General features: G+C 31.8%; 1 protein-coding gene across 1 annotated transcript; it reads right to left on the bottom strand.

The window, feature by feature from the left end:
* Positions 1 to 1,660: 1,660 nt before the first annotated feature.
* Positions 1,661 to 22,800, bottom strand: LOC148626536 (receptor for retinol uptake stra6-like). Its single transcript, XM_088571119.1, has 17 exons — positions 22,727 to 22,800; positions 22,387 to 22,465; positions 21,842 to 21,927; positions 21,052 to 21,185; positions 19,597 to 19,766; positions 18,688 to 18,932; positions 17,772 to 17,860; positions 17,274 to 17,335; positions 15,412 to 15,583; positions 14,860 to 14,935; positions 11,821 to 11,899; positions 11,404 to 11,452; positions 9,939 to 10,053; positions 6,100 to 6,201; positions 3,996 to 4,159; positions 3,025 to 3,153; positions 1,661 to 1,917 (listed from the first exon to the last, which is right to left on the bottom strand). Exons 1-17 carry the CDS (start codon positions 22,798 to 22,800, stop codon positions 1,661 to 1,663), a joined length of 2,082 nt encoding a protein of 693 aa, XP_088427245.1.
* Positions 22,801 to 24,045: the final 1,245 nt, after the last annotated feature.

The following is a 24,045-nucleotide window of genomic DNA, read 5'->3' as shown; positions in this document are numbered from 1 at the left end:
CTCATAGAATTTAAATTAAATGTTCATTATAAAGTATTATTATGTATGCTTTGAAATACCCCCATCCATACATTATAAAGATATGTTTTCCAAAGCCCCCTCTCCCTATATACACTTTTTTTCCTGAAATTATGGATTTCATTAGACTATGATATAGTTTCAGTTTTTAACATTTTGTTAAGAAGTTAAATTTGTGGTTAAAAAAAAAATGGTTGCCTACATACATTAGTTCTTCCTTTGCAGTGGTCAGGATTAAAATTTTGAGAATGGGCCAATTTTAGTGATCTTCAGAATTTTAATGGGCCTTTCATGAACATTCTTTGTATAAATTTCTGATTTTAATGGGACATTTTCAGCAGCAATGTGATAAAAGCAAATGCCCCTCTATTCCCAATCACTGTCCTTGCAAGATTTGGAGGAAAATTGAATACTTCAACACACCAGGTTTTTATGTTAAAAAAAATGTTTTGTGAAAAAAAACCCCAATTTACTGACAATTTAGCATATTAAATTAGTCAACACTAACAACACAATTTCCAAAATAAAAATTTATTTGATAAAATAAGCTTAAACTTGTTTGATTTTACTTAAAACTGCTGTTTTTCAGGTGCATTAGTCATCAAGGGGAGACTAATCTAATTAACATTGCGTCAGAATATCATATGTAAAATTTGTTACTCAGTCACGACGGCATTCCTTGGTAATGACGAAAGATGTGTAGGAGAGAGAGTAATCAAATTAGTAATTAGATTATTAATTAAAAAGAAGATTTTTTTTGTCCAGTGAAATAATTATTCATAGAAACATTTTTCTTCAAACTTTGTGGAATCTTGTATTTTTTCCATAGGAGTTCAGGCCTAGCAGTATTGGATGCATTAGAGTCAGATTGTTTCCTCTTAGTGTAGTAATTACCCACAGACTTTTGATGCTGGTATTGGTATTTTTCTCTTGTGAGTATTTTATAATTTAAAAAACTGCAAATGAAACTTAAAATATCAATTTTAATGTCACAAAGGAATGAAAAATACATTTTGATTCAGTCAAGAACTCTCATACAAAGTTTGTGGAAGGTATATAGGAAACACACTGTCTGTCTGTCTGTCTGTCTTGACCTTTCTTGTAAGCAAAAATCATCCTTTAATGATCAAAGAATTTTGATGAAATTTTATAGAAATTTTAAGTATAATATGCTTAAAATTCCTATAAAATTTCATCAAAATTCTTTGTCCACCAAAAATATGCTATTACATTTCAAGCACATTATAAGATGGGGCTTTTGTCTGGGGGGAGGGGGTGGGTTATAAGACCTGAGCTGTCCATATTACCTGTGTTAAAAAATTAAGAAACCATTTTTTTTAACATGGCCATAAAATATGGATTGCAAAAGAGTAGCATAAACAGACTTGATATGCTCTTAAGCCCTGAAATAGTAAAAATAAATAAATAAAAAAATTAATTCACGAAGTAGACTCTTGAATTTGATTTAAAGAAGAATATTTGGTTTGTTTAAGTAGTCTCATTTTGATTCATTTTAAATCACAATGCTTCCTTTTCAGTCTTTCACGTTTTCTTTTCCAATTTTTCTGACTTTTTAATATAATACAATTTGTCTGATTCTTTTGAGGTAGGCTTTTCAACACATTGACTCTTCATGTGCACTTTATGCAGAATATTTAGTATAAGCAGGTGGTTTTTGATTTATTTCAATGGTAACAATGCTTCCTTTTGAGTCTTCCATGGTCTTTTCTTTTTTTTCTGACTTTTTGGTTATGGTACGTTTCTCTCTTATTCCTTCAAGATAGTCTTTTCTCAAAACACGGAACTGTGGATTGAAATGTAGCAGACATGCCATGTGCCAGTTCTGTATAGCCTTCCTGCGACGTCTGTTCGTTTCTTTATCTCTTATATTTTCCAGTTCTGAAATAATATGATAGTAGCAGTTTAGGTCAAAATGAAAAATATATATTGATTCTGATCCCCTCGGGACTTTTTTTTCACCCTCCCCAAAGAATTTCATATTGATTTTTTTTCCATTTCTTTCAAATTTTCACTTAAACTGATAAAAAATAAAGAATAGAATTCACCTTCTTACCTTTAATTTGAAAAATGATGGATGAGGATCGAGGATGTTTTTTTTATGATGACCTTATAATTAGATTAAAAATTTTAGATCTTTTTGACAAAAATGAATATTTTATTGTTACAACAAATGTTTATACATCGTGAAATTTCATATGTACAAAACATTAAGATCAGAAGCTTAGGTTTAATTCATTTTTTTTCTCTGCCATAGCCAATGAAAATGTCTTGTAAGTTTTGATGTAAATTTTTAAAATTCATTATAATTTTTCCGTATCTTCATGCAGCAAATTTTCCTAACTTTTCTCCACTCTTTCAACTGCGTGAAGCAATGTATTTTTGGGGTATTGATTTTGTGATCTATCAAAAGTTCATTATTTCATGTATTTTTTTGTGGCTGTTTAAGATCAAACTTGAATAAAAAAAAAAACAGATTAGGATTGCAGTTTAAAGACAATACAATGTGAAGCCTCATCCTCATTATACCCCCACTTGCAAAGTGCAGGGTATATAGTGATGGGGGGAGTCCATCCCTCCGTCCAGAACTTTCACAGAATCTTTATTACATGTTCGCATTGTGCACCTCCAATTTTGATTTAATAATATTTGGGGGTTTCATATTGCAAAACCCCGGCATTGTTATTTGTGAACAAATGGAACCCATCTCTTATTTGTTACTACTCCTTTACCACTGAATGGAATGGAATCAATCTTTCACAGAACCTTTATTACATGCTCCAAAGGTGCACCTCTTATTTAAGATTTTGATCCAAATCAGTATGGAGGTCAGAAGGTACATCTTATTAAATGGTGGAGTTAGAGCATTGCTCACAGTTTTTCTAGCATTGTTTTTATGTTAAGTCAATACACTTTTATTGTCTATATATCATTATTAGATATTTTTCAAGCAAGTTGACACATTTTTTAACAGTTCTGCACCATTACCTTGTTCCTCATCTAGATTTTTAGCTTTGGTGGCATTAATCTTCATCTGTAGTATTGAGATAAAGGTCAGCATAACAGGATTGTAATGGGCATTCTCCATGTGCATGAAACCAACATAAGCATCAAATCCTGAAAAGGTTAACATGAAGTTGTATGCAGTGTCATGCTGAGTATGCCCCTCTCACACAGTAGTTTGATCGTATTGGTCTAACATTGCTTGCAGTGTATGCCCTATCTTAACATAGTCACATGCCAAGTTTGAGATCAATCCATGTATTGGAAACTGAGCTAATTTTGAAACTCAGACAGACGGATGGACAAGGTGATTCCAATACACTATCTACATGTTGATTTGAGGTATAACTGCCGATTTAGAATCATAAACTATGAACACATAGGAGAAAATAACCAGCACAGTAAATATTTGGGAAACGTTTATAACATATCATATAAATAAAACATTATACCCATTATATGTCTGAACAACTACTTGTATAATGCTGAGACAGTTGTGCTCACCTGTATCAATCAATAATCAATGCTTAGAGCAGTGTCAAGTTGACATACAGATGTATGCAGCTTTCAACATGTACTACATGTAGCATGTACACTTAATTGTATATGACTTTTTTTCTGAAGTCATGTCTTTCGCAGCTTCCCATACAAAGTTTGGTATTCTTGTATCAGCTTAACTAAGAAGTGTTTATTATATGTTCTTTACTAAATATTATAATTTAGATACTTTTTTTTCATTTCTCATATGTCGTAAATGTCGTAAGAGCAGGTTTTTCTGGTTGAAACCTTAGCCAGAAAGTCAGGAGTACCAACACTACCAACCAGTCTCACTAATTAGCGACAAGAAGTGTCAAGAACCATAAAGATGTCTAGAAAAAGCGACAAGAAGATTTTTAGATATATCTATACATTCAACTTTGTCCTTATACAGGTTACAACTGCTTCATATTACATACCAGGATCCATTAATTGGAACCTCCTTGGGAGAGTGCTGTGATCAAGTCTTCCTAGAAATAAAGACCCAATTCCAATAGCTTTAAGGATTCTCATCAGACAGGAGATCAAACCGAGAAAAGTGTTGTAGAAGAACACGAAGTATACTGTCAGGAAAAATCCTCGTCTGAAAAGTATATGTAGGTATGATATCAGTCATATTTTCATATGATTGTTTTAGTACATACAGTACATTTATCAACTATGTATATTCTTCCAAAAATGCAAAATATTTCAAATTCAATCATAGTTCTCAGATTTGAGGATTTAAGAGTGTCTAGAGTTTCCTCTTTGTTTCCTCTTATTGTTTTCATTTAATTTGACAATAGAAATTGTTCATTTCTTTATTTTTCTGAATTTACTTTTTTAGCCCAAAACTCTCAGTGGCCCTTAATGCTTAATTATTTTCTGACAACAATATTCATATCTTTTTCACTGAATATTTAAAAAATATTAGGATGGTTTGAAATTGAGATGATTTTTGTTATTCCATCCATTTCCTCTTTTTTATGACAGAACTTCCGACATGCATATACAAACAACATGTACAGTCAAACCTCGGTAGCTCGAACTCCAAGGGACCATTGAAATGTGTTCGAGTTATGGGGAGTTCGAGAAATTGAATTTCGTATATTTCCGGATTTCTTTCGTTGCCGGTCTGAGTCCGACTTTATCGTTAGAAATTGCTTTCTTCCTCCGAAGTTGTGTTAGTTCGTGGTTCTTTTTCATTCGCTTTCGGAAGATTATGTTGATTTGTGGACATTAAAAATGCTGTGTTTTCTTTTAAAAACGTCCAGAGTGTAGGTTCATTGGTCAATAATTTGTTTTTATCTGATTTTCTTTCATGGTTTCATCATACTGACTTCGGAACATTCTCGAACTTCAATCAGTTTTATCAAAACTACCTAATTAGTGATGACTTAAATATTACCTGTAATTAACTAAAATGACACTGATTAATGATAGGGTTTCAGTATTTTACACCTTATATTACCCAAGCTGACAAAATGGCTGACGAGTTCGAGTTAGTGAGGTTTATTCTTTGAGATTTATTACCGAACGGACCGACTAGTCAGTTTGAGTTTTCGAGAAATCGAAGTTCAAGAATTCCAAGGTTATTTATATTGATTATATAGGAGAACATTTTGGTACTTTGAATTGTGTTCGAGAAATCCCGGGTGTTCGAGCCATCCGAGTTCGAGCGAGTGAAATTCGACTGTATGTACAAAAGTGAATTCTGCTTTGTGAAAGGAAGTGTCAATTCCACTCAGTGAGGTTAATCAGTTGATGCTATATTGGAATCACCTTGTCCATTCAACATTCTGTCCCTCTGCACATCCTAATTTCATCCCAGGTATCTTAGCTCCCATTGAATTTTATTTCAAATTTGGTAAGTGGCTAAAGGTGGATCATACCTATTACACAGATCATTCTTTTCTGTCATCTTGTAAATCATTCAGACATATATATTTATATATATATATATTCTAACAATAATTGTAAAAAGGCTCTTTCAAAGGGGAGATAATTGATGGGAAATAATTCTATAAATGTAATAGAAATTTTAGTTTTTTTTTTTTTAAATATTTTTTAATATGAAAAGAGGTTGGTGACCCTCAATTTTATTTTTGAAATATGAAAGAATATCAGTTAAGTATTATTTGTATGAATTATAAGTAATTTTGTATACCAGTTTTTTTTTTTTTTAATTTGGGAATTAGTGAATATTCTCACTGAATCCATATAAGAGGTTGTAAAAAATTGCCTATAGTAAGGCTCAGTTATCTAAAAATCAAGTTTGGTGACTTTTAATTTTTTACATTAAAATTCTAAAGCATGTTCATTCAAAGTCTACTTTGAGTAAAACAATAAAGATCTGTTTAATAGAAATATTAAGTATGATCTATCTTAATAAATATGGGTCATACATTGTAAGTGATTTTTGTTGCTGTTCAGTACCAACTTTCTGTATGAGCGAGGGGTATACCTAAAAACAACAATGCATGGAACTTCACGTTGTGTGAGATGTTACACCTGTGAATCCTGTAATTTTATTGTGATTGTTACCTGTTTTCTATGGCTAATTTATTTCCATTGTCTTGCAGGAACAAGAACTTTGCCATTAGCAGTTGAACCAGCACTAACAGAATAGCTGTCACAGGAGCAGACCTTTAATAATATAGTAAAGGTATATTTTGTGAGATATAATACCTGAACGGATCCATGTTACTATAATTACGATGTATTGTCAATAATTGACCAGTTTCAGATTAGTCAGTGATCCATTAAAATGATCCATAGGACTGGTCATTATATTACGTGGCTACTGATCAGTTCATATATTGTAAAGAATTAATTGCTTGGTTTCTCCATCAAATTTACTGAATGATGTGGATTTAGACTTAGATTTAATTACAATTTTTGTACATTTAAAAAAAGATTATAGCATTATATTGGATTTGTTTCAATAAAAGTTTATATTACAATACTGTGATCAGAACAATTATAGTTGCACAGATCAGTTTAGGTGCTGTAATCCTACATGCTTGAATACACATTTGTTGAATGGTCATGATGGGAACAATTAATTTATTATCAAAATTTACCTTCTATGATCTGAGGAAATATGTAAAAGGTAATAGTTGGTATTGAGGCTGTAAGTTTACTGACCTCCCAATGTAATTAAAATTAGATTTTTCAATTCACTGCATGTAGGATCTAACAACACTTCATTCTACTTTTTGTTCAGATTACCTTCCTGAATCCTCAGGTTTTTCTTCTTGAATAATGCTTTCAAAATAATGAAAGATGAATTCTGATTGGCTGATAGGAAGGTCATCAGAACAGAAAATAAAATGGAGTGTTGTAAGATCCTACATTGCAGTGACTTAATGGAATAATTGATAGGTCTAATTTTAATTGGATTGCTGACCTCTTAATGAACTTTCAACAATTGTTTTATTATATTGAATTATTATTAAGTCTTCAAGGATCTTCTCTTGGAAAAAAGCAAATCGAGCTGTCATGCATATCTTCCACATTAGGAGGGGGAGACTCCCACAAAATCAATGAAAAAATTAGAATCTCCAACATAAAAAAATGTAAGATTTGTGGGAAGTTTTACATAAAAATTACTATATTTTGTGAGAAAAATGCTAAATAATTAAACTTTACATAAAAAATTTGCTTTTATATAAAAAATCTTCCACATGAGACCTTGTCAATGTAGGAGAATCTCCCACATGAAATGGTCCAAAGGTTTACAGGTGTGGCAGTGCACAGGCTCTTGTGTGGAGAGATAACTGGCTAATTGATTGGCTAAGGTAAAGTTCTAGAAAAATCATAATTTATAAGCGGGATTGTCACTGCCTAATGATCTTCTGTTAACTTTCTTCACAAGAGCCAGTGGGCCATGATGTTAGTGATAATATGTTCACACTGTTATTTATTTTATCCTTGTTCGACATTAAACCCTGAGAACACCTGAACTTTGATTATGTGAATTGACGAAGAAATGGAAGAAATGCATGGTTAAGTATGACTCTGTTCTCCTGGTCATCATAAAAAATTAAAAAAAAACAGATGACTAAGTAAACAGAACAAGCAAAACCTATATGATTAATCAGTTTAAAAGTACTTCTCTGTCCAAGAATCAGGCAAAATTTGTATAAGAATTGGAACAAGAAGGGCAAAAAAACAGGAGAAATTTTATTGCTTTATCCAAAAGAGTAATCAAGGGAACCAAGTTTATAGCAGTAATCAAAAGAATGTAATCCAGGGACAAAGAACAGACATGGAAAACAGACATACACAACAATGAACATAAAGTAACTAAAATCACACAAAGTAACAAAAGCAAATGAGCAACTCAGACTCCACTAAAAACTGGGAGCATGGACCAGGGGCACTGGTAGGGTAAGTGTTTATACCTTATAACCACCAAAAATAACCATCAAAGTGTTTGTAAAGTTTACTTCTTGAAGATATTGATTGGTCAAACTTGAATTGGGCTATGAAAAAATGGCGAGAGAAATTCCCCACATTTTTTTCCTATAAAAGCAGTAAAAAATATCTACACTACAAATGCTTTAGTATTTATTCAAATAGCCTTTCAGTTGCACTCTAGATGTATTCAATATTTGAGGAAAAATAACAAATTGAGAAAAACAATGTGCCACCCATTCATTGCCTGATTCTTATCTTGTATGGTACTTAAAATATTCCACTTTATCCTTATAGAATCTAAATACTGAAATGTACAGCATAAAAAGGGAAAGAAGTTGTGTAGACTTTATACCTTACTCATTGAGTGGGTGGTACATTTGATAACCTTGTTCGTCTGTCAAAATTTCTAAATTTGTATGTGGCACCATTTTTTTTTTGGGTTAAAACAAGAAAATTTACTGATCCTGTTTTTTTTCATTTCAGAAGAAATGGATGTGCATTGGTATTCAAGAAGTTGTTGGGATTTTGGAATTAGGACTGTAACACATGTAATATATTCCAAGGAGAAAGGACAAGCTTCAAAAAGTTGTTAAGACATCTGATTCAGAGAAATTCATATTTCTTGTGTCACACATACATTACTGTGAATTTAGAGATGTTTGGTTTTTTTATTGCCATATATATATATATAACTGGGTTAATAATCAGTTATTGAAGCTAAAATTATGAATTTTTATACATCCTTGTTTGGTGGAAATATTATAGTACATGTATATCACAGTACTATACATTTTCTGCAGGTCCCACTATGCTTGACAATTTGGTTTTAAGGTTTTGTTGATTTTGTGGCACAGTGTTTATCACTAAGCACAGCGGATCCAGACCATTATTTGCACATTTTTGTCCAAATTTTGCACAAAATCAACAAAATATTCCAATAAAAGTAGGGGGTTAGGCCCAGGACCAAGGAGAGAACTTCAGCTGTTCACTTTTACAGCTAGAAAGTAGAAAATGTTCTTGATCATATAATATGGAAATTTTGAAAACAAAGAGAGATAACTCAACTCAATATTACAATAACCCTTAATGAAAACTATCAAGAAAAAAAAATTATTTTACATAAGTCACAAGGATGCACTGATGCATGCACTTTGAAAATGAAATATTTGGTTAAAGGTACTATAAAAAGACTAATTTGCAGACCTACATATATCATAACTGAATGTTTATCCAAAGTGTTAGAAAAAAGGAGCAGATTTGGTGAAGGGCAACATATGTACTATTGTATAACCATTATAAAAATTAGTAAAATCAGGGATCACCAAAAGGTCTTCAACATGTGTAAACACACCTTTGAGTTATCTCTGAAAAGTAATACAATCTGCCGTAATAGAATGATAATACTTCTTCAAAATACATTAAAAAGTCAAAAAACGACAAAAACACAATTACTAACATCTGACTCTGGACAGGCACATGTCTGCCATAGGGTTAAACTAGCTTTATAAGGCCTTAACCATCCCCCTTAAATGCAAGATTACAATGAACTGAAACAACAAACACAATATAAAATTCACTCAGTAATACAACCATTTTTCTTTATGAAATATCTCAATAATCATTTAGTCAAAATATTGTACAGTCGCTATATAATGTACATCTAATTCATATTCTACATTCTTAGTTTACAACAGATGGAACTATGCAGCTGAGAATTTTGTTCAAGAGATTTGCAATCTTCATTTCTAAACTAGATTGTCTCCATTGCAGAAAAAAAAAAATCCATTGCTCAAAGAGTAAAATTCTACTTACATTGCCCCAATGGCTATATACTATGTACACAAGATGGAATATGGAGAACTTTTTATTTTTTTGGCAAAAATGTATAATGATAGAAATGAATTTCCCATTTAAATTTCATAATCTCAGCTCTACCTTTTGTCTTGATGCAATAAACTTACCAGAACTCGGCTATCAAGTCAGTAATAACACCTCCAATACCAGCTCTGTATAATGCTACTACCACGGCTATAGCAAAGAAGACGAGGAAAAACAATGAGGCCTGTACAATGTACGCTGCAAATAAAAACAATGAGGCCTGTACAACGTACGCTGCAAATAAAAACAATGAGGCCTGTACAATGTACGCTGAAAATAAAAAAATGAGGCCTGTACAATGCACGCTGCAGATAAAAATAATGAGGCCTGTACAATGTACGCTGAAAATGAGAATAATGAGGATTGTACAATGTACGCTGCAAATAAACATAATGAGGCCTGTACAATGTACGCTGCAAATAAACATAATGAGGCCTGTACAATGTACACTCCAAATAAAAATAACGAGGCCTGTACAATGTTCGCTGAAAGTAAAAAATAATTTTGATTGAGAAAGTTTCATTGGAGTATGAATACAAAGGTTTGACATAATGTTATTTTGTTTTATTGCTTATGTTATAACTAATTAGGTTTTGCTCACTAGGCAATGTGAGCTTTCGTCATCAATTGGCGTCCGTCGTCACAGTCGTCGTATTTCGTCCTTCATTAACTTGTCTCTAAGAAATCTTCCCCTCTGAAATTTCTCTTTTAATCATAACCAAACTTGGTCACAAGTATCCATAGGTTATCTGCTCTAGTGAGTATATCGACTACATAATATCAAGTATAAAACATGACCGCCGTTGCTAATTTTAGACCATAGGAGCAAAATTCAACAATTTCCACGTACAATATATATCTCAAAGACTATAAGAGATATAGAAAATAAATGTGACTTTCATTCTACATTGGGCTAAAATTGTTAAGCGACTCCTTGTTAGAGTTATTGCCATTGAAATGCGAAAAAAATAGTTTTCAGTCAATATCTTGAACCTTTTAAGAGGTAGCAACTCAGTTGAAAAAGTGATCCTTTTGATAAGGCCTACTAATGGCTACATGGGTTAAAGTTGTCGGACCAGTTTTTGTTATTGCCCTTGAAAGGCGAAAAAATGTGTCTTTTTGTAGTTTTCAGCCAGTATCTTGAAAACTATAATTGATAGAAAAATACTTTCAGTTCATGAAATGATCCTAATGAATAGGAGGCACTTGTTAATGAGTTGGAAGCTTATATGACCGGAAACGGGTTAATTAACTTTTTAAAGTCTATGTTTTAAAGTTTTCTTTGTTTATGGTGTATTGTTTTGTAAGATGTCTTATAGACTCTATCGTGTTCATTGTAAATTAGTCGATGAGCATGCGTGAGACATCTTCAAGGAAAATTGTTTCTTAACACGCATGCTCATCGACATAACCGGAAAGGGTTTATACTTTTAAACATAGCTCCATGTGGAGGTAGACAATATGAATTGACGGAAAATTTCAAAATGTAATTTAAATACAACTGAATTTGTAACATAGAGAATACATATTCATGTAAGAATTACGTACCCCATAAGATGTATCCAACCTGGTATCCTGTGTATCGCATGGTTCCTACCTAAATTAAACTAGAAAAACTATGAACAAAGCTCACGAAAGGAAATTACACTAGATATTTTAAATTTAAAAACATTTTTTTCTCCGTACACATTTTCAGCTTCGAAAAATAACTATTTGTGTAGTTGATTGGACGTTATTTTAATTCATGGTTAATATGCAGACACTCGTGTAAGATAAACTTTAAAGTGAACGTCTTTCTTGGTCAATCATGATGTTTATAAATATGGAACTGAAAATCGCAAGCAAAAGTTGCATGTTTTTGGATCTATGGGCAAGAGTTGTATGAGTAATATGAGTATGATTTTTTGTAAATGTATTATATTTCTGCTGTCTATGGACGTAAAATAAATCGGTTACAATAATTACCATTAAGCTTGCGTTACTTTTCTCAGACATTGGTGGTATGTGAACTCGTGAACCTTTAAATAATGCCAATAGATTTTTTCTGGAAAATTGAATACACAATAAGAAAACTGCTATCATGTCAATTGCTATATCGTAAGGAAACTGACAAAATTAACGAACTGATAAACTCTTGGTTATGGTCAAAAGAAAAAGTAAAAAAAGGAAAGTCCGAATAAGAAATGTAATATCAAGGTAAAAAACGGAAGTTGGAATTCACCGCAATGGTCCTGACTTGGAACAGATATTTCCGATAGAAATGGTTGGTAAACCAATTTATATAGCGCGCTAAACTCCCGTTTCCATGACCGTTTTATTATTTCTGGTGTATAACAATATAAACTGGAAGCAGAGATAACCATCCATTTGGTTGTTTGGTTGACATATATTGTCGGATTTCAATTTCAAATTTGACTAAAAATGCAAAAATTACTATCCGTAATGAAGAAAAAAAATTAATAAAATAATATCAAATAAAAGAAAATAAATTAAAAAAAAAATATTAAAAAAAAAATAATAACAACCTTATAAACAACCTTCATAAAGCTAACAACTTATAATTTAATTTCAGATGTAACACGCTTTCTGATTGGATAAACAATTACAGTCGAACAGCAGAGTGCCTCCGTAACCCCGAAATCCTTTGATCTCATTTGCAGTGACCCATGAGCAGATAACTCTAAAAATGGCGGCGATAAATTTCCCGGGAAAATTTTACGTTTCCCCAGCTTTCAAGAATCATTAAATTAATTAAAATCAATTGAAAAATAGGTAAACAAAAAATCGTATCATATACGAAAATATATTCTTTAGCTAAATGACATTAACAAAAACATTTCAGACGGACCAGTGAGGAAAAAGAACGCATAGAAATCCCCCCTCTCGAAGAACGAGATTTACATTGTTTTGATTTTGAGCCAATGGAAAAGCTGACAGAATTGCATTTCACACGTTATATCTATTACAAGAATGGTTTTCTAGATAGGTTGACCAATGAACTTCAGTATCTGAAAGGGAATTCCATGTTCAAAGTCGCTCTCAATGTTTATTTCGCCTATTTGCACTCTATTTCCTCTATATCGACTTTGTATGGTAAACTTAGAGTATATATATTATTCATTCCATTCTAACTTGGTTATCCTGTGTAGGTTTTAGAAGTATATATTTGCTTATTTGCCCCCTTTTTCCCATTCCTTGTTTTTTGTTTTTAAAAAAATCAAATTTAATTGACAACAATATCAGAAAATATAAAAAGGAATTTTATTATAAGAAAATTAATTTCCCATAAGAAATTGATCTGTTTTATATGAAAATGAATTTCTAATGTCAAAAACTAAAATTTTAATATACGAATTCTCAATGTAAAAAATAACTTCAACTCATCTTTTTCAATATTAAAAATTTAGTTCTAATTTTCAAGAATCAATATCTAATATGAAAATGAATTCATTGTAAAAAAATAAATTTCTAATTCCATAGACTTGCTTTTAATCACAGGTTTATGCTAATACTAAGACATAGTTTTTTGATATTAGAAAATAAAAAGTTAATGTTAAAAATGTATTTTTTGTCCACATCTGGTACAGATGAGTGCAAGAAGAATATTTTGACAAAAAGTTCTTTTCTTCTTTTTATTATAACCTAGTTACATTATTTTTTTTAGACATTTTTAATTGAATATATAAGCTGACAGAATCATTCCTACTGATTAATTTCGCTGTTTTGAAGGGATAAATATGTAGATAAATGATCAAACATTTGAACGTTTATTTTATTTTTTTACCGATGGTCATAGAAATGGTCACACGAAGCGAATTTTCATCAGAAATCATGCCGCTAAAACATCGCCATTCTGACCACGATTTGTCACGTGACTCTTGCAAATGAAAACGACACCATTTTCGACTTTGTTGTTTGGCTGAATTATCTCATAGACGAAATTTTGTAATATGATTATGACGTCATCAATCTCATTTGTAAATGATTTTGATACTAAAACTCAATTATAAGGAATTACAGTTATATTTTTTTCGGTCTATTTGAAATAATCCCAATGCCCGTGGTGCATACTTGAAAATAACCAGCTACGCAAGTTAATTAGTGGAACCACGTGATCAAGGTTATTTACTCATATACCAAAAATATAACAGTCATTCATTAAAGCTGCATTAGCTGTCATTTTTGTAAACTTTTGTTTCTGTTGAAATATACCTTAACTTTGAATTATTTCTACTAAATTGTACTTTTCCTGAATAATTTCATTTAATATCCACACATAAAATGCATTAAATGCATGAAATGGATGTCTTTATGTTTATTGACTTGCAAGACAAAAAATCGACCTAGATAAATTCGTATGCATGTGATTTCTGGTGACCTTAATCCGCGCATGTGCTGCAAGGGTCGCTTCTTTGACAACAAATCTGATTGCAAAAGCGAAAGTAGTTATCCAACGGCAAGGAAGACAGACGGACTCAAGCCGTAAAAGAATAAAGGTCGAATACATAACGCAAGGATTCTTTTGAAATTTACCCAATGTGCTATAATGTGGTTCAAATATGTCATTATTTATTTGAAAACTAATCGAGAAATAGATAAAATGAAATGAGAACAAGACACGTGCTTACCTGTGCATCTGTTATTGTTATTTTTTACTAAGATTAAAGTATTTTTAACCCAGGTGAATGTCATGTCGGCAATCTTCGGAAGTTATGGCGAAAAAATAATTAAATCAGAGCTATCTATCTTCTCTGATTAAAAAACAACAACGCTGTTTGCACAATATTCTGTGGGTAATATCGATATTCATTGCTTCAATTGCATTATTACAAACGTATTTCAATTAAACAGCAAAATTCAAAACTGATCAAATTTGGCAAATTAAACTAATGCAGATTTGAGTATACAAGATAAAACAGGACCAAACAAGACACATATTGTTTTCCATTTTAAAAAAAAGGAAATAGATATTAAAAGAAAAACTAATTAGAAAAATATTATTACCTGTATGAAGATATCATATGGAATATCATTAGACTTGACATCAACATCTCCGCAACAATAGCACAAACAAAACAGGCTGAAATATAAGTAAGATAAATAACATCGGGTAATCAATCTATACTTAAAAAAATCTGACTAATTGATATTAATGGTATCAACCACAATGATTGTTTTGTGCACAACTTTTACATTCAAAAACAAATACTTAAGTAGCCCTTTCTTATACCAATTCATCGAAAGTCCAACAAAATGCCCCATCATGATAAAGCGGCATACAAGTGTGCTTCCTTCTGTATGTCAACCAAGATTGACTCGATCATTTCGATGCCTATTGACCCGCCTAGTCTCTGATGCATAATTGTGATGAAATTCGTTGTTCAGCTACTTTCGATATAAGTGCATTTTAAAATTCTTACCAAATGATACATTTGTATAAAAAAGTAAAAACAAAATAAGCACGAATGTAGTACCACTGAATGCAAATTATACAAAAAAGATCTATTAATTAAAACTAATCAGTTTTTGGCTTGCAATTGAAATACACATATTTACCTCTTATGCCTTCTATAATATAGTAGAGGAACATAAAGATCTTTCTTGCCATTTTGATGTCCTCAGATTCGAAAGCCTCTTCTGCCCAACCAATAACTCCCACAACAGAGTACATTACTTCAATCAGTTCAGTGATAACTGGCAGGAAGAATACCAGAGACTCGACCGATATCTGGAACAGGAGAAAATGGGACTACTTTAATTTAAGGGTTCGGTTATGCGCGATATAGGGGACAAGTAATTGCCCCAATTTCTACCAAGAAATATCTTGAATTGAAAAAAAAATGCATCCTTACGGCAAAATAAATATTTACTTTGTAAAGGACAGAAAAGAATAAACAAGTCTTTCCATGCAAACATTTAATTGACTCAACGGAAATCAAACCGTCAGTGGTAAATATACTATCGTTGTCCTACGAAACAATAAAATTAATATAATATTATGTTGCACCGCTGGGTCATATTCAAAGTTCTGTTGAACATGAACACCTTTTGACCCTGAAATAGTCATAATTAGAACGATACTTCCCTATCAAATGACTGACATTTGAACTTTCAGTAAAATTTGCATATATTTGCAACAGACACTCTCACAAGAGAGCAATAAAATAAAAATAATAAAAATAAATAGACAAATAAAAAAATAATGGAGTAAAAAAATATATAAATAAATGAAAAAATAAAAACCGTATCCTTAAATACAGTTAATTGGATATTTTTGGTCATTTGCCAAAATAAATCTTTCCAAATTAGTAATCTGAAAACATGTTAAATAACAATGATTTTTTAAAACAACTAGAGATATTGCCCACCAAGGCAAAAACTTATAAAAAGGAAAGAAAATACGATAGTTTAAGGAATATATCTTATTTCAATATTTCATAAATATTTCCATGAAATTTATTTGACCCAATGAAGGTTATTCTTGAAGTATCTTACACTATCCTTCAAGTAAACTAGTGGTATTTCATCTGTGATTTAGAAAAATATATATTAGTAGGTTATTTTAACTATTCCGTTATTTGTATTAAGTGTAAATCCCCAATTTTTATATCGTGCTGAATAATCCAGTTCATACATTGTACTTCTAAGTCACGGCCTTACGATTTATTCAAATAGACTTTGAGCCCACAGGGCGAGAAGTCTATTTGGATAACCAGAAAGGCTCTGCAATAAATAGTTTGTGACATGAATTGAGCACACTCATTAATCGATAATTGACCAATGAAAGATATACAGCCATGGGTATCTCGTGCTCTCGTTCTGCGCAGAGCCATTTTTGTCAGAGGCGGAGATGTCCGTGCAATATTTATTTAATGAGGTTGGATATTGCATGGTTGTTTTCCAATTGAGTTTAATGGGCATACACGACCTTTTATGCAATATCATACAATATTTCTAATTAAAGCACGTTTGGTCATTCTCTCATATTTATTTGGGGAAAAGAACACAGGACTATACAGCTATACTGTAGCTCATACAAACAAGTTTTGGAAATAGTTTCAATTATTAATAAAATGTGTATGGATTCATTCTATTGTGGGCAACAATATTTTATCAATAAAAGTTCCTTTTACGGTAGCCACTGTCCACTTCTGACTTTAATTAAAAAAATTTCCATTGAATTGATCAGAGGATGGTATTAAAAATTAACTTATGCTCATAAAATTATAAGATGTGTTTACTAATTGAATCTCAATTTAACTGATGAACCGGCAAAAATAAATGAATCAAGACTCGCCTTAAGCGATGCAAACAAACTTTTGCTGGTCTTATTGTTACGGTAAAACGGTAAAGAAAACAGACATAACCGTGCACTATATTGTGTGAAAGCACAATTGCACACTGTGCGTGAGCCTTACCTTATAAACAATAATAAAGCAAACAAAATAGAGGGAAAGGATTCTTGCTGAGTATCTAAATTCTGGAAGAAAAGATATTAATGATTTTCAACTGAATATAATACCTCAATCTTTCATTTCTTTTAACCAATTTTTCAAGAATGTAAAGTAATGTGAGTTTGAGAGGAACTACATATAGAGAATATACGACCTTTATTCTGACGTAGCATTTGATTTGTTTTCAGATGATGGAAAATCTGAAACCATACACCTAGTTCTATTTTTGAATGAAAGCAAATATAAATAATCTGATTCTAACTCTGCATAGACCGTAAAGTAAATCATATTGTTTTATCAACATAAAAAAGAACCGAATAAAAAACGATTGCTGAAAAATCACAACTGCATTATACTAATATCAGAGTGCCACCTTCAAAAATTAATAAAACAATTTGACGAAGAGTGAATATATTCCTTTAAACATATAGAAACGGTAATATGTACAACAATATTACTAACCAGGATTATTCTTATATAGCCATGGAGCTATGATACTGTGACATAAATCTTTCAACCTCTTTCCACATGATCCGCAGCACCCTTCTTCACTGAAAGGAAACAAAAATAAACTAGAAAAAATTGTCCATGTTTTGCTCTGTGGAACACTCAAAGTGATTTGGGTCAAAATCAGGTGAACAATGAGAACATGTAATATAGATTTTGTTGAAGTTTCATTCTATTCCATTCAATGGTGAAGGAGGTGTAAAGGATAAAAAATTGATTCCCGTTGTCCCCATATTCATAAATAACAAATCCATGTTTTGCGATGTGAAACCCCAAAATTTATTCGGATCAAATTTTCTTGTACTACATTGGTTATATCTTTTTTTCGTGACATGATGGGACTACCTTAATAGTTTGAGCTAAATATCGTGCACAACTGGCATAATCTTAATGACGAAAGAGGTATGATCGGTTTTTATCAAAATCGGTCCTAAAATCTAACTTGGTCAACTAGACATGGATCTGTATATAATGCAAGTAAATGTGTGTATAATATGCCAAAAAAAAAAACCCATTCTATTTTACCTTGAAGAAAATATTGGCCACATGAATCGAAAACTTAAATCCCCAACAATGAAGGCCAATTGTATCACGACAACTTTTGACAAGAAATTTAGTCGACGTACGTGACCCATACGTCCGAAACGAAAATTCATCCATAAACCTCCAAAATACGTAAAAATAATATTGGAAATAGAATAAAATTCATTGACACTAAACAACTTTTGACCACCATTGGATTCAAGGCTAAAAATGTGAATTTAGTAAACATTTTAAGCGAAATGATATGTTGTTTGAATCTAACACTTGCTAGAATGTTGTTGAAATCATACTCATTATAAATTTCGATCGTTAGGCTGTTATAGATTACCTTTCTTCCTTAACCACCTCTAATTTAGGCTTTAATGCATTCACGACATGACGACCCTCCAGGGACGATTTTATTGTCTCAATATCATCACAAACCGGATCGACTGCATTCCTTTTCGGGTTCAGTATAGGTACATTTGGAGAACATTCAAAGGAGAAGATAAACCGAACTGGTAGCATAATGGAGAGGTAGATGATCGATCCAAGTTTAGGCCAATCTCTCAGAACCAGGTATAACTGATTCAGCTAAAAAATAAAATGACGATAAAAAATTTGGAACTTCGTTTGATGTTCTTGCTTGATAACACGATTGTTTCTATTGATTTAACCCAAAAGCATAATTACATTATTATTTCTTGCTTTCAGTAGCAATACAATTTATCTGGTTAAATTGCATTTCTGATTCATCAATGAGTGATCGCAGTATTAGACAACGATTATTTTCGAAAACGGATTTTAGTTATTCATTGACACTTGAGTCATTGGTAGATTCTGTAAGAGTAGATCAATGTAATGAGGTATTCATAACTTAATAAACCTACACATATAAAGTTCAGACATCACCAACTGTAGATGCGATGCAAGGTGCAGAAAACATGGAGCAAACGATGCGTTATTGACCATATTAAATCAATCAATCTTAGCATGATACATTTGATTTAAGACTCAAAGGTCCAACTACCTAAGGACAAACGATGACATGTTATGTGGTCTGTAACTGTTTCCAGATAAGTAATAAGTAAATGTTGAGGAGTTTGATATGAATGTACCACCCACTGATTGATATTTAAGGCCCTTTTTAATCAGGACTTAAATTCCTCTTCCTAAAACATTGGTACATTGGTACACCATCCTTTGTGCATGTAAGTTCTGAATATGATAATAATCACACGGTTGCACACCAGTTTACCTTGGTCATTGAATCAGCACACCCGAATGTAAGATTAAAGGCTTGATACGCCAGTGCCCAGATCTGTAGACTCCCACCTATATATCCTAGAGGTTTACGTACTGTCAGAGCGGCAAATATTGGGAAGAACAGTAACCCGTAACATATCACAGAAAGAATTATAACAAAAACTAAAAAAGAAGATTACATTTAATAAAAATTCAGCAAGTCGATAGGTACTAACGATGAGAATATCACAGTTTCTTATGAAAAGTTAAGGAGTAATCAAGGGAACCAAGGTTATAGTGGTAATCAAAAGAATGTAATCCAGGGACAAAGACCAGACATAGAAAACAGACATACACAACAAAGAACATAAAGTAACTAACATCATACATACAAAGTAACAAAAGCAAATGAGCAACTCGGACGCCACTAAGAATCAAAACAATTTTTGATTGACAGTCAGTATCACGTATGACAGCTCTTATGTAATACTCACTTTAAGTCAATGAAGTAGTTTCTACATGAACAAATTAAGCCGAATTTAAAAATTATAGACCTGTTTATTTCCTTTAAATATGAGTAAAATAGATATTAACGTAAAGAGTATACGAATTTAATGTTTAAGTTTCTAACATTTCAACAGTTAACAAGATTATCCTTGGTAAGCCTAGGTATGTCCGTAACTTTTGTAGTTCATATCAAAAACATACTGTCTACTGTTTTATGGTTGCAGTAATATATTATGCAAACTGGCCGACTAAACAATACTGAGCAATACTGATTAACATAACAATACTTAGGAATACTGGTTAATATAACAACACTGACCGACTTAACAAAACTGAGCAATACTTGTTAACTTAACAATACTGAGCAATACTGGCCAACTTAAAAATTTATACACAGGTGAAAAAATCAGTAGGCCATATATGCACAGGGAACAGGCTTCATCAATTTTAGTGATAATTTTGAAGAGAAACGACAACGATATATAATTTTATTAAGTCGGGTTTTTAACTGAGTATGGGTAATAGAAGTATAGTGTTGAAAAATCATAGGTTTTAATGCTTTTTTATATTCTGATAATAGTCTTGAACTGATTGTCTCCAAAAGATCTTTCGAATTTTTCAGGATCCGCATTGAATTAATACCACTACGGGAGTAACAAGTGTTGTGGTAGGACTGCAAACCCTCTTTGATAGTTGTGAGTATAGAAGTTAAAAGTTTTGAAAGAGGTTTGATGGTACATTTTGCAGATCCAGCTATATAACGTTGTTTGTAAGGATTCTTATGACTTTTAGGAATCCAGTACATAGACGGTAAATCGAAAAACACAGTATTAAGTCCAAGTGACCAAAGCCCTTAATGGAGTGGAGTGATCTAGAAAATCATGCTTTTATATAATTTTATAATCAATTAAATTAATATAAAAAAACTATAATAATTATTCAGTACTTAGATATTACTTACTTTTAATTGCAAAGACTCCGCTGTATGGGAAAATCATTTTACTGTTTAGCACCACCTCTGCACAGAGATAAGCTGCAGCCCCGAAGGCAGCTATAAACGACATACGGTTTTTCCTCTCATAGATATCCATTGGACTGTAAAGTACAATTTAAATATACTTATTTCAAGTTTGTTTATTAGATATTCTAATAAAGTATTTAGTCTCATTTTCCCATTTCTTACCACTGTTGCAAGTAGAACACATAATAAAACTAATGATGTTTTTTATCTTACACTCCGTCTCCTGTATATGGCAGCATCTAGTACAACATATGACGCTTAATCAATTCTTCAATTTTGTTTTGATACAGTTTTAAAAAAATGCTGTGATATATTTTTTAAAAAATCGCAACATATGGGTGTACAAACAGCCAGTTATGTTTTGATTTGTGCTTATTTCAAAGTGTTATGAGCAACTCGGCGGGTGTTTCTAAAAACCAAAACAAAACAGACGACATTTACCCCACCGTTGCACCTGGTCCATGCTCCCAGTTTTTAGTGGAGTCCGAGTTGCCCATTGACTTTTGTTACTTTATATGTATTGTTTTGGTTATTTCCTGTTCTTTGTTGTGTATGCCTGTTTTCCATGTCTGGTCGTTGTCACTGGTTACATTCTTTTTATTTCCGGTAGAAACTTGATTCCTTTGATTACTCATTCATAGATATTGATGACATAGGTTACCGACAATCGACGTGTTTAACATGTATAACGTTGAGAAAAAAAGTTAATCATACTTTATTTCAAACTTACTAAACAATGCCAGGACGAGAGGCGCACTTGTCTAAACACAGATTACGTCGTTTGATTAAGTAGGAGAAAACAATAAACTGAAGCAGCTAGAATTAAAACATATTGCTGATAAAAACGCTGTGTTGTTTTTGTTATTTTACAAATGAGCCACAAGTTCTAGATTTCTGATAAATGTACATTAGCTACATAAAATTGATGACATAGAAAATAACCATCGACCTTAACGTGATTTAAAAATATAAATATTTATATATCAGATGTACTTGAATGCGTCTAAACACCAATAATTATAATAAATCTTATTTCAGCTAGTACTAAATCAAAATTTTACACTTTTTTAGAACAATATATAATAATAAAAACTTTGGAGTACAAATTTGCTTGTGCACATTGAACATTTTTTTTTACTAAAAGTTTTAAAAACACATTTCTCACTTTCCTCAAGGTTAAAAAAACTTAAATATCTCAGTCGCAGTCGCAATGCACCAACTCAAACCCAATATTTAAAATTGGTCTCACCAACATTGAAATTTGAGATGACTTACTGATGGTATCATCATGTACTGGTAAAACTGGTACCGATCAGAATCTGTCTGGTCAACCGGGACACAGTTCATGTTCAAGCTATAGTAAACATAAAAAAATCATGAATTATAATCTAAACAAGTTTTGTAAACTGCTCAGCAACTAGAAGTTCTATAGAATGTTCATCTACATTATTAATGCTACAGGGTTTTTATCTACTATTACTAGAAAGAAGTATTAAAAAAGCGTCAACATTTAAGTATTTTACGACGAAAACTATTCTTTATCTTACAACCAGAAAAGAAAGTTAAGCACCGTAAGGTATTTTTCAAAAAAAAAACTAATTGGCTAAAAGATTACTTTTGACTTGTGTTATTGGATGACGTTGAATTCCCTGCTGTATCCAGCAACACAGTGAATAAGGACAGCGACATCTGAAATATACGTTACATCTGTAACATGTTCTTAGTTAAATGGAATAGAATGTATAAGGAAAACCTTACTGCATTAATAAAAAGACTCAGAATCAGAAACGACGAATACTGAAAACAACAAAGAGAAAACAAAATATTATCGAGATAAAATATGGTAATAAAACCTCTGTGTAAAATTAACAAACCAATGAAATTAATGAATTAGGAAAAACATATATTTAGCATTTTATTTACGAAAATCAGCAAAACCTAAAATTACGTATTGGCTTTTTATGTTAGATAATGTCGTACCTGCAAATCTTAATACACAATTGGGCGTTTAAGTCTTGTGACAAAGTACATTTTTATTTTGGCAAAAGCATCTTTTAATGTTTATAAAATTTAAATCAGTCTTTGTACGCTCACCCTACCGGTGCACCTGGTCCATGCTCCCAGTTTTTAGTGGAGTCCGAGTTGCTCATTTACTTTTGTTACTTTGTATGTATGATTTTAGTTACTTTATGTTTTTGGTTGGGTGTGTCTGTTTTCCATGTCTGGTCTTTGTCCCTGGATTACATTCTTTTGTTTACCGCTATAACCTTGGTTCCCTTGATTACTCTTTGTCAACTACCATCTTTAATTAGGCTCTGGGTATTAGATGAACACAAGGGTATTGGCCAGTCAAATTTAAACATATAAGTAATGAATAAGCCTAAGTAAACCGGGTCTTTTCTAAACAAATATTGTTCGGATCAATGAGTATTTACTGATCATATTTAAAGTCTATGGTTGTCATGTTTGATAAATATTTGAGAGGTTTAAATTAAGACAATATCACGTCACATTCAAACAAGGTGAGTGACGTATGTAGTGGTTTAAATTTATGTAACATCAAATCAAGCACATCAGTAATGTCTATGTCCATACAATTGTGGATACACTTTAAATTGAAAATCATTGGCTTCCCATTTCACAAGATCATCTTATATTTTATATAAGATAAGAATTGATTGTATTCGCCACCTTTGAATTTAAACTAGTTTCAACAGTCTTATTTTGTTGAGGTTATATCATAAACGCTTACCCTACCGGTGCGCCTGGTCCATGCTCCCAGTTTTTAGTAGAGTCTTAGTAGAGTTGCTTATTACTTTTGTTACTTTATATGTATTATTCTAGTTACTTTTTGTTCCTTGTTGTCTGTTTTCCATGTCTGGTCTTTGTCCCTATATTACATTCGTATGATTTCCTTTCGCATTTTGGTTTCCT

Source organism: Perna viridis, chromosome 2 (genome assembly GCF_037379345.1).
Source record: "Perna viridis isolate PV_CMFRI_1.1 ecotype Kerala chromosome 2, ASM3737934v1, whole genome shotgun sequence".
NCBI classification, from domain to species: domain Eukaryota; kingdom Metazoa; phylum Mollusca; class Bivalvia; order Mytilida; family Mytilidae; genus Perna; species Perna viridis.
This window is presented reverse-complemented; position numbering and strand designations above follow the sequence as displayed.

Coding starts and splice junctions, on each gene's coding strand:
- LOC148626536 (XM_088571119.1), bottom strand. CDS start 22,800: ATGTCGCTGTCCTTATTCACTGTGTTGCTGGATACAGCAGGGAATTCA. Junction 17,861..18,687: donor GAGGTGGTTAAGGAAGAAAG/GTAATCTATAAC, acceptor GTTTCCTTTCAG/TGAAGAAGGGTGCTGCGGAT. Junction 15,584..17,273: donor GCTTTATTATTGTTTATAAG/GTAAGGCTCACG, acceptor CTCCTGTTCCAG/ATATCGGTCGAGTCTCTGGT.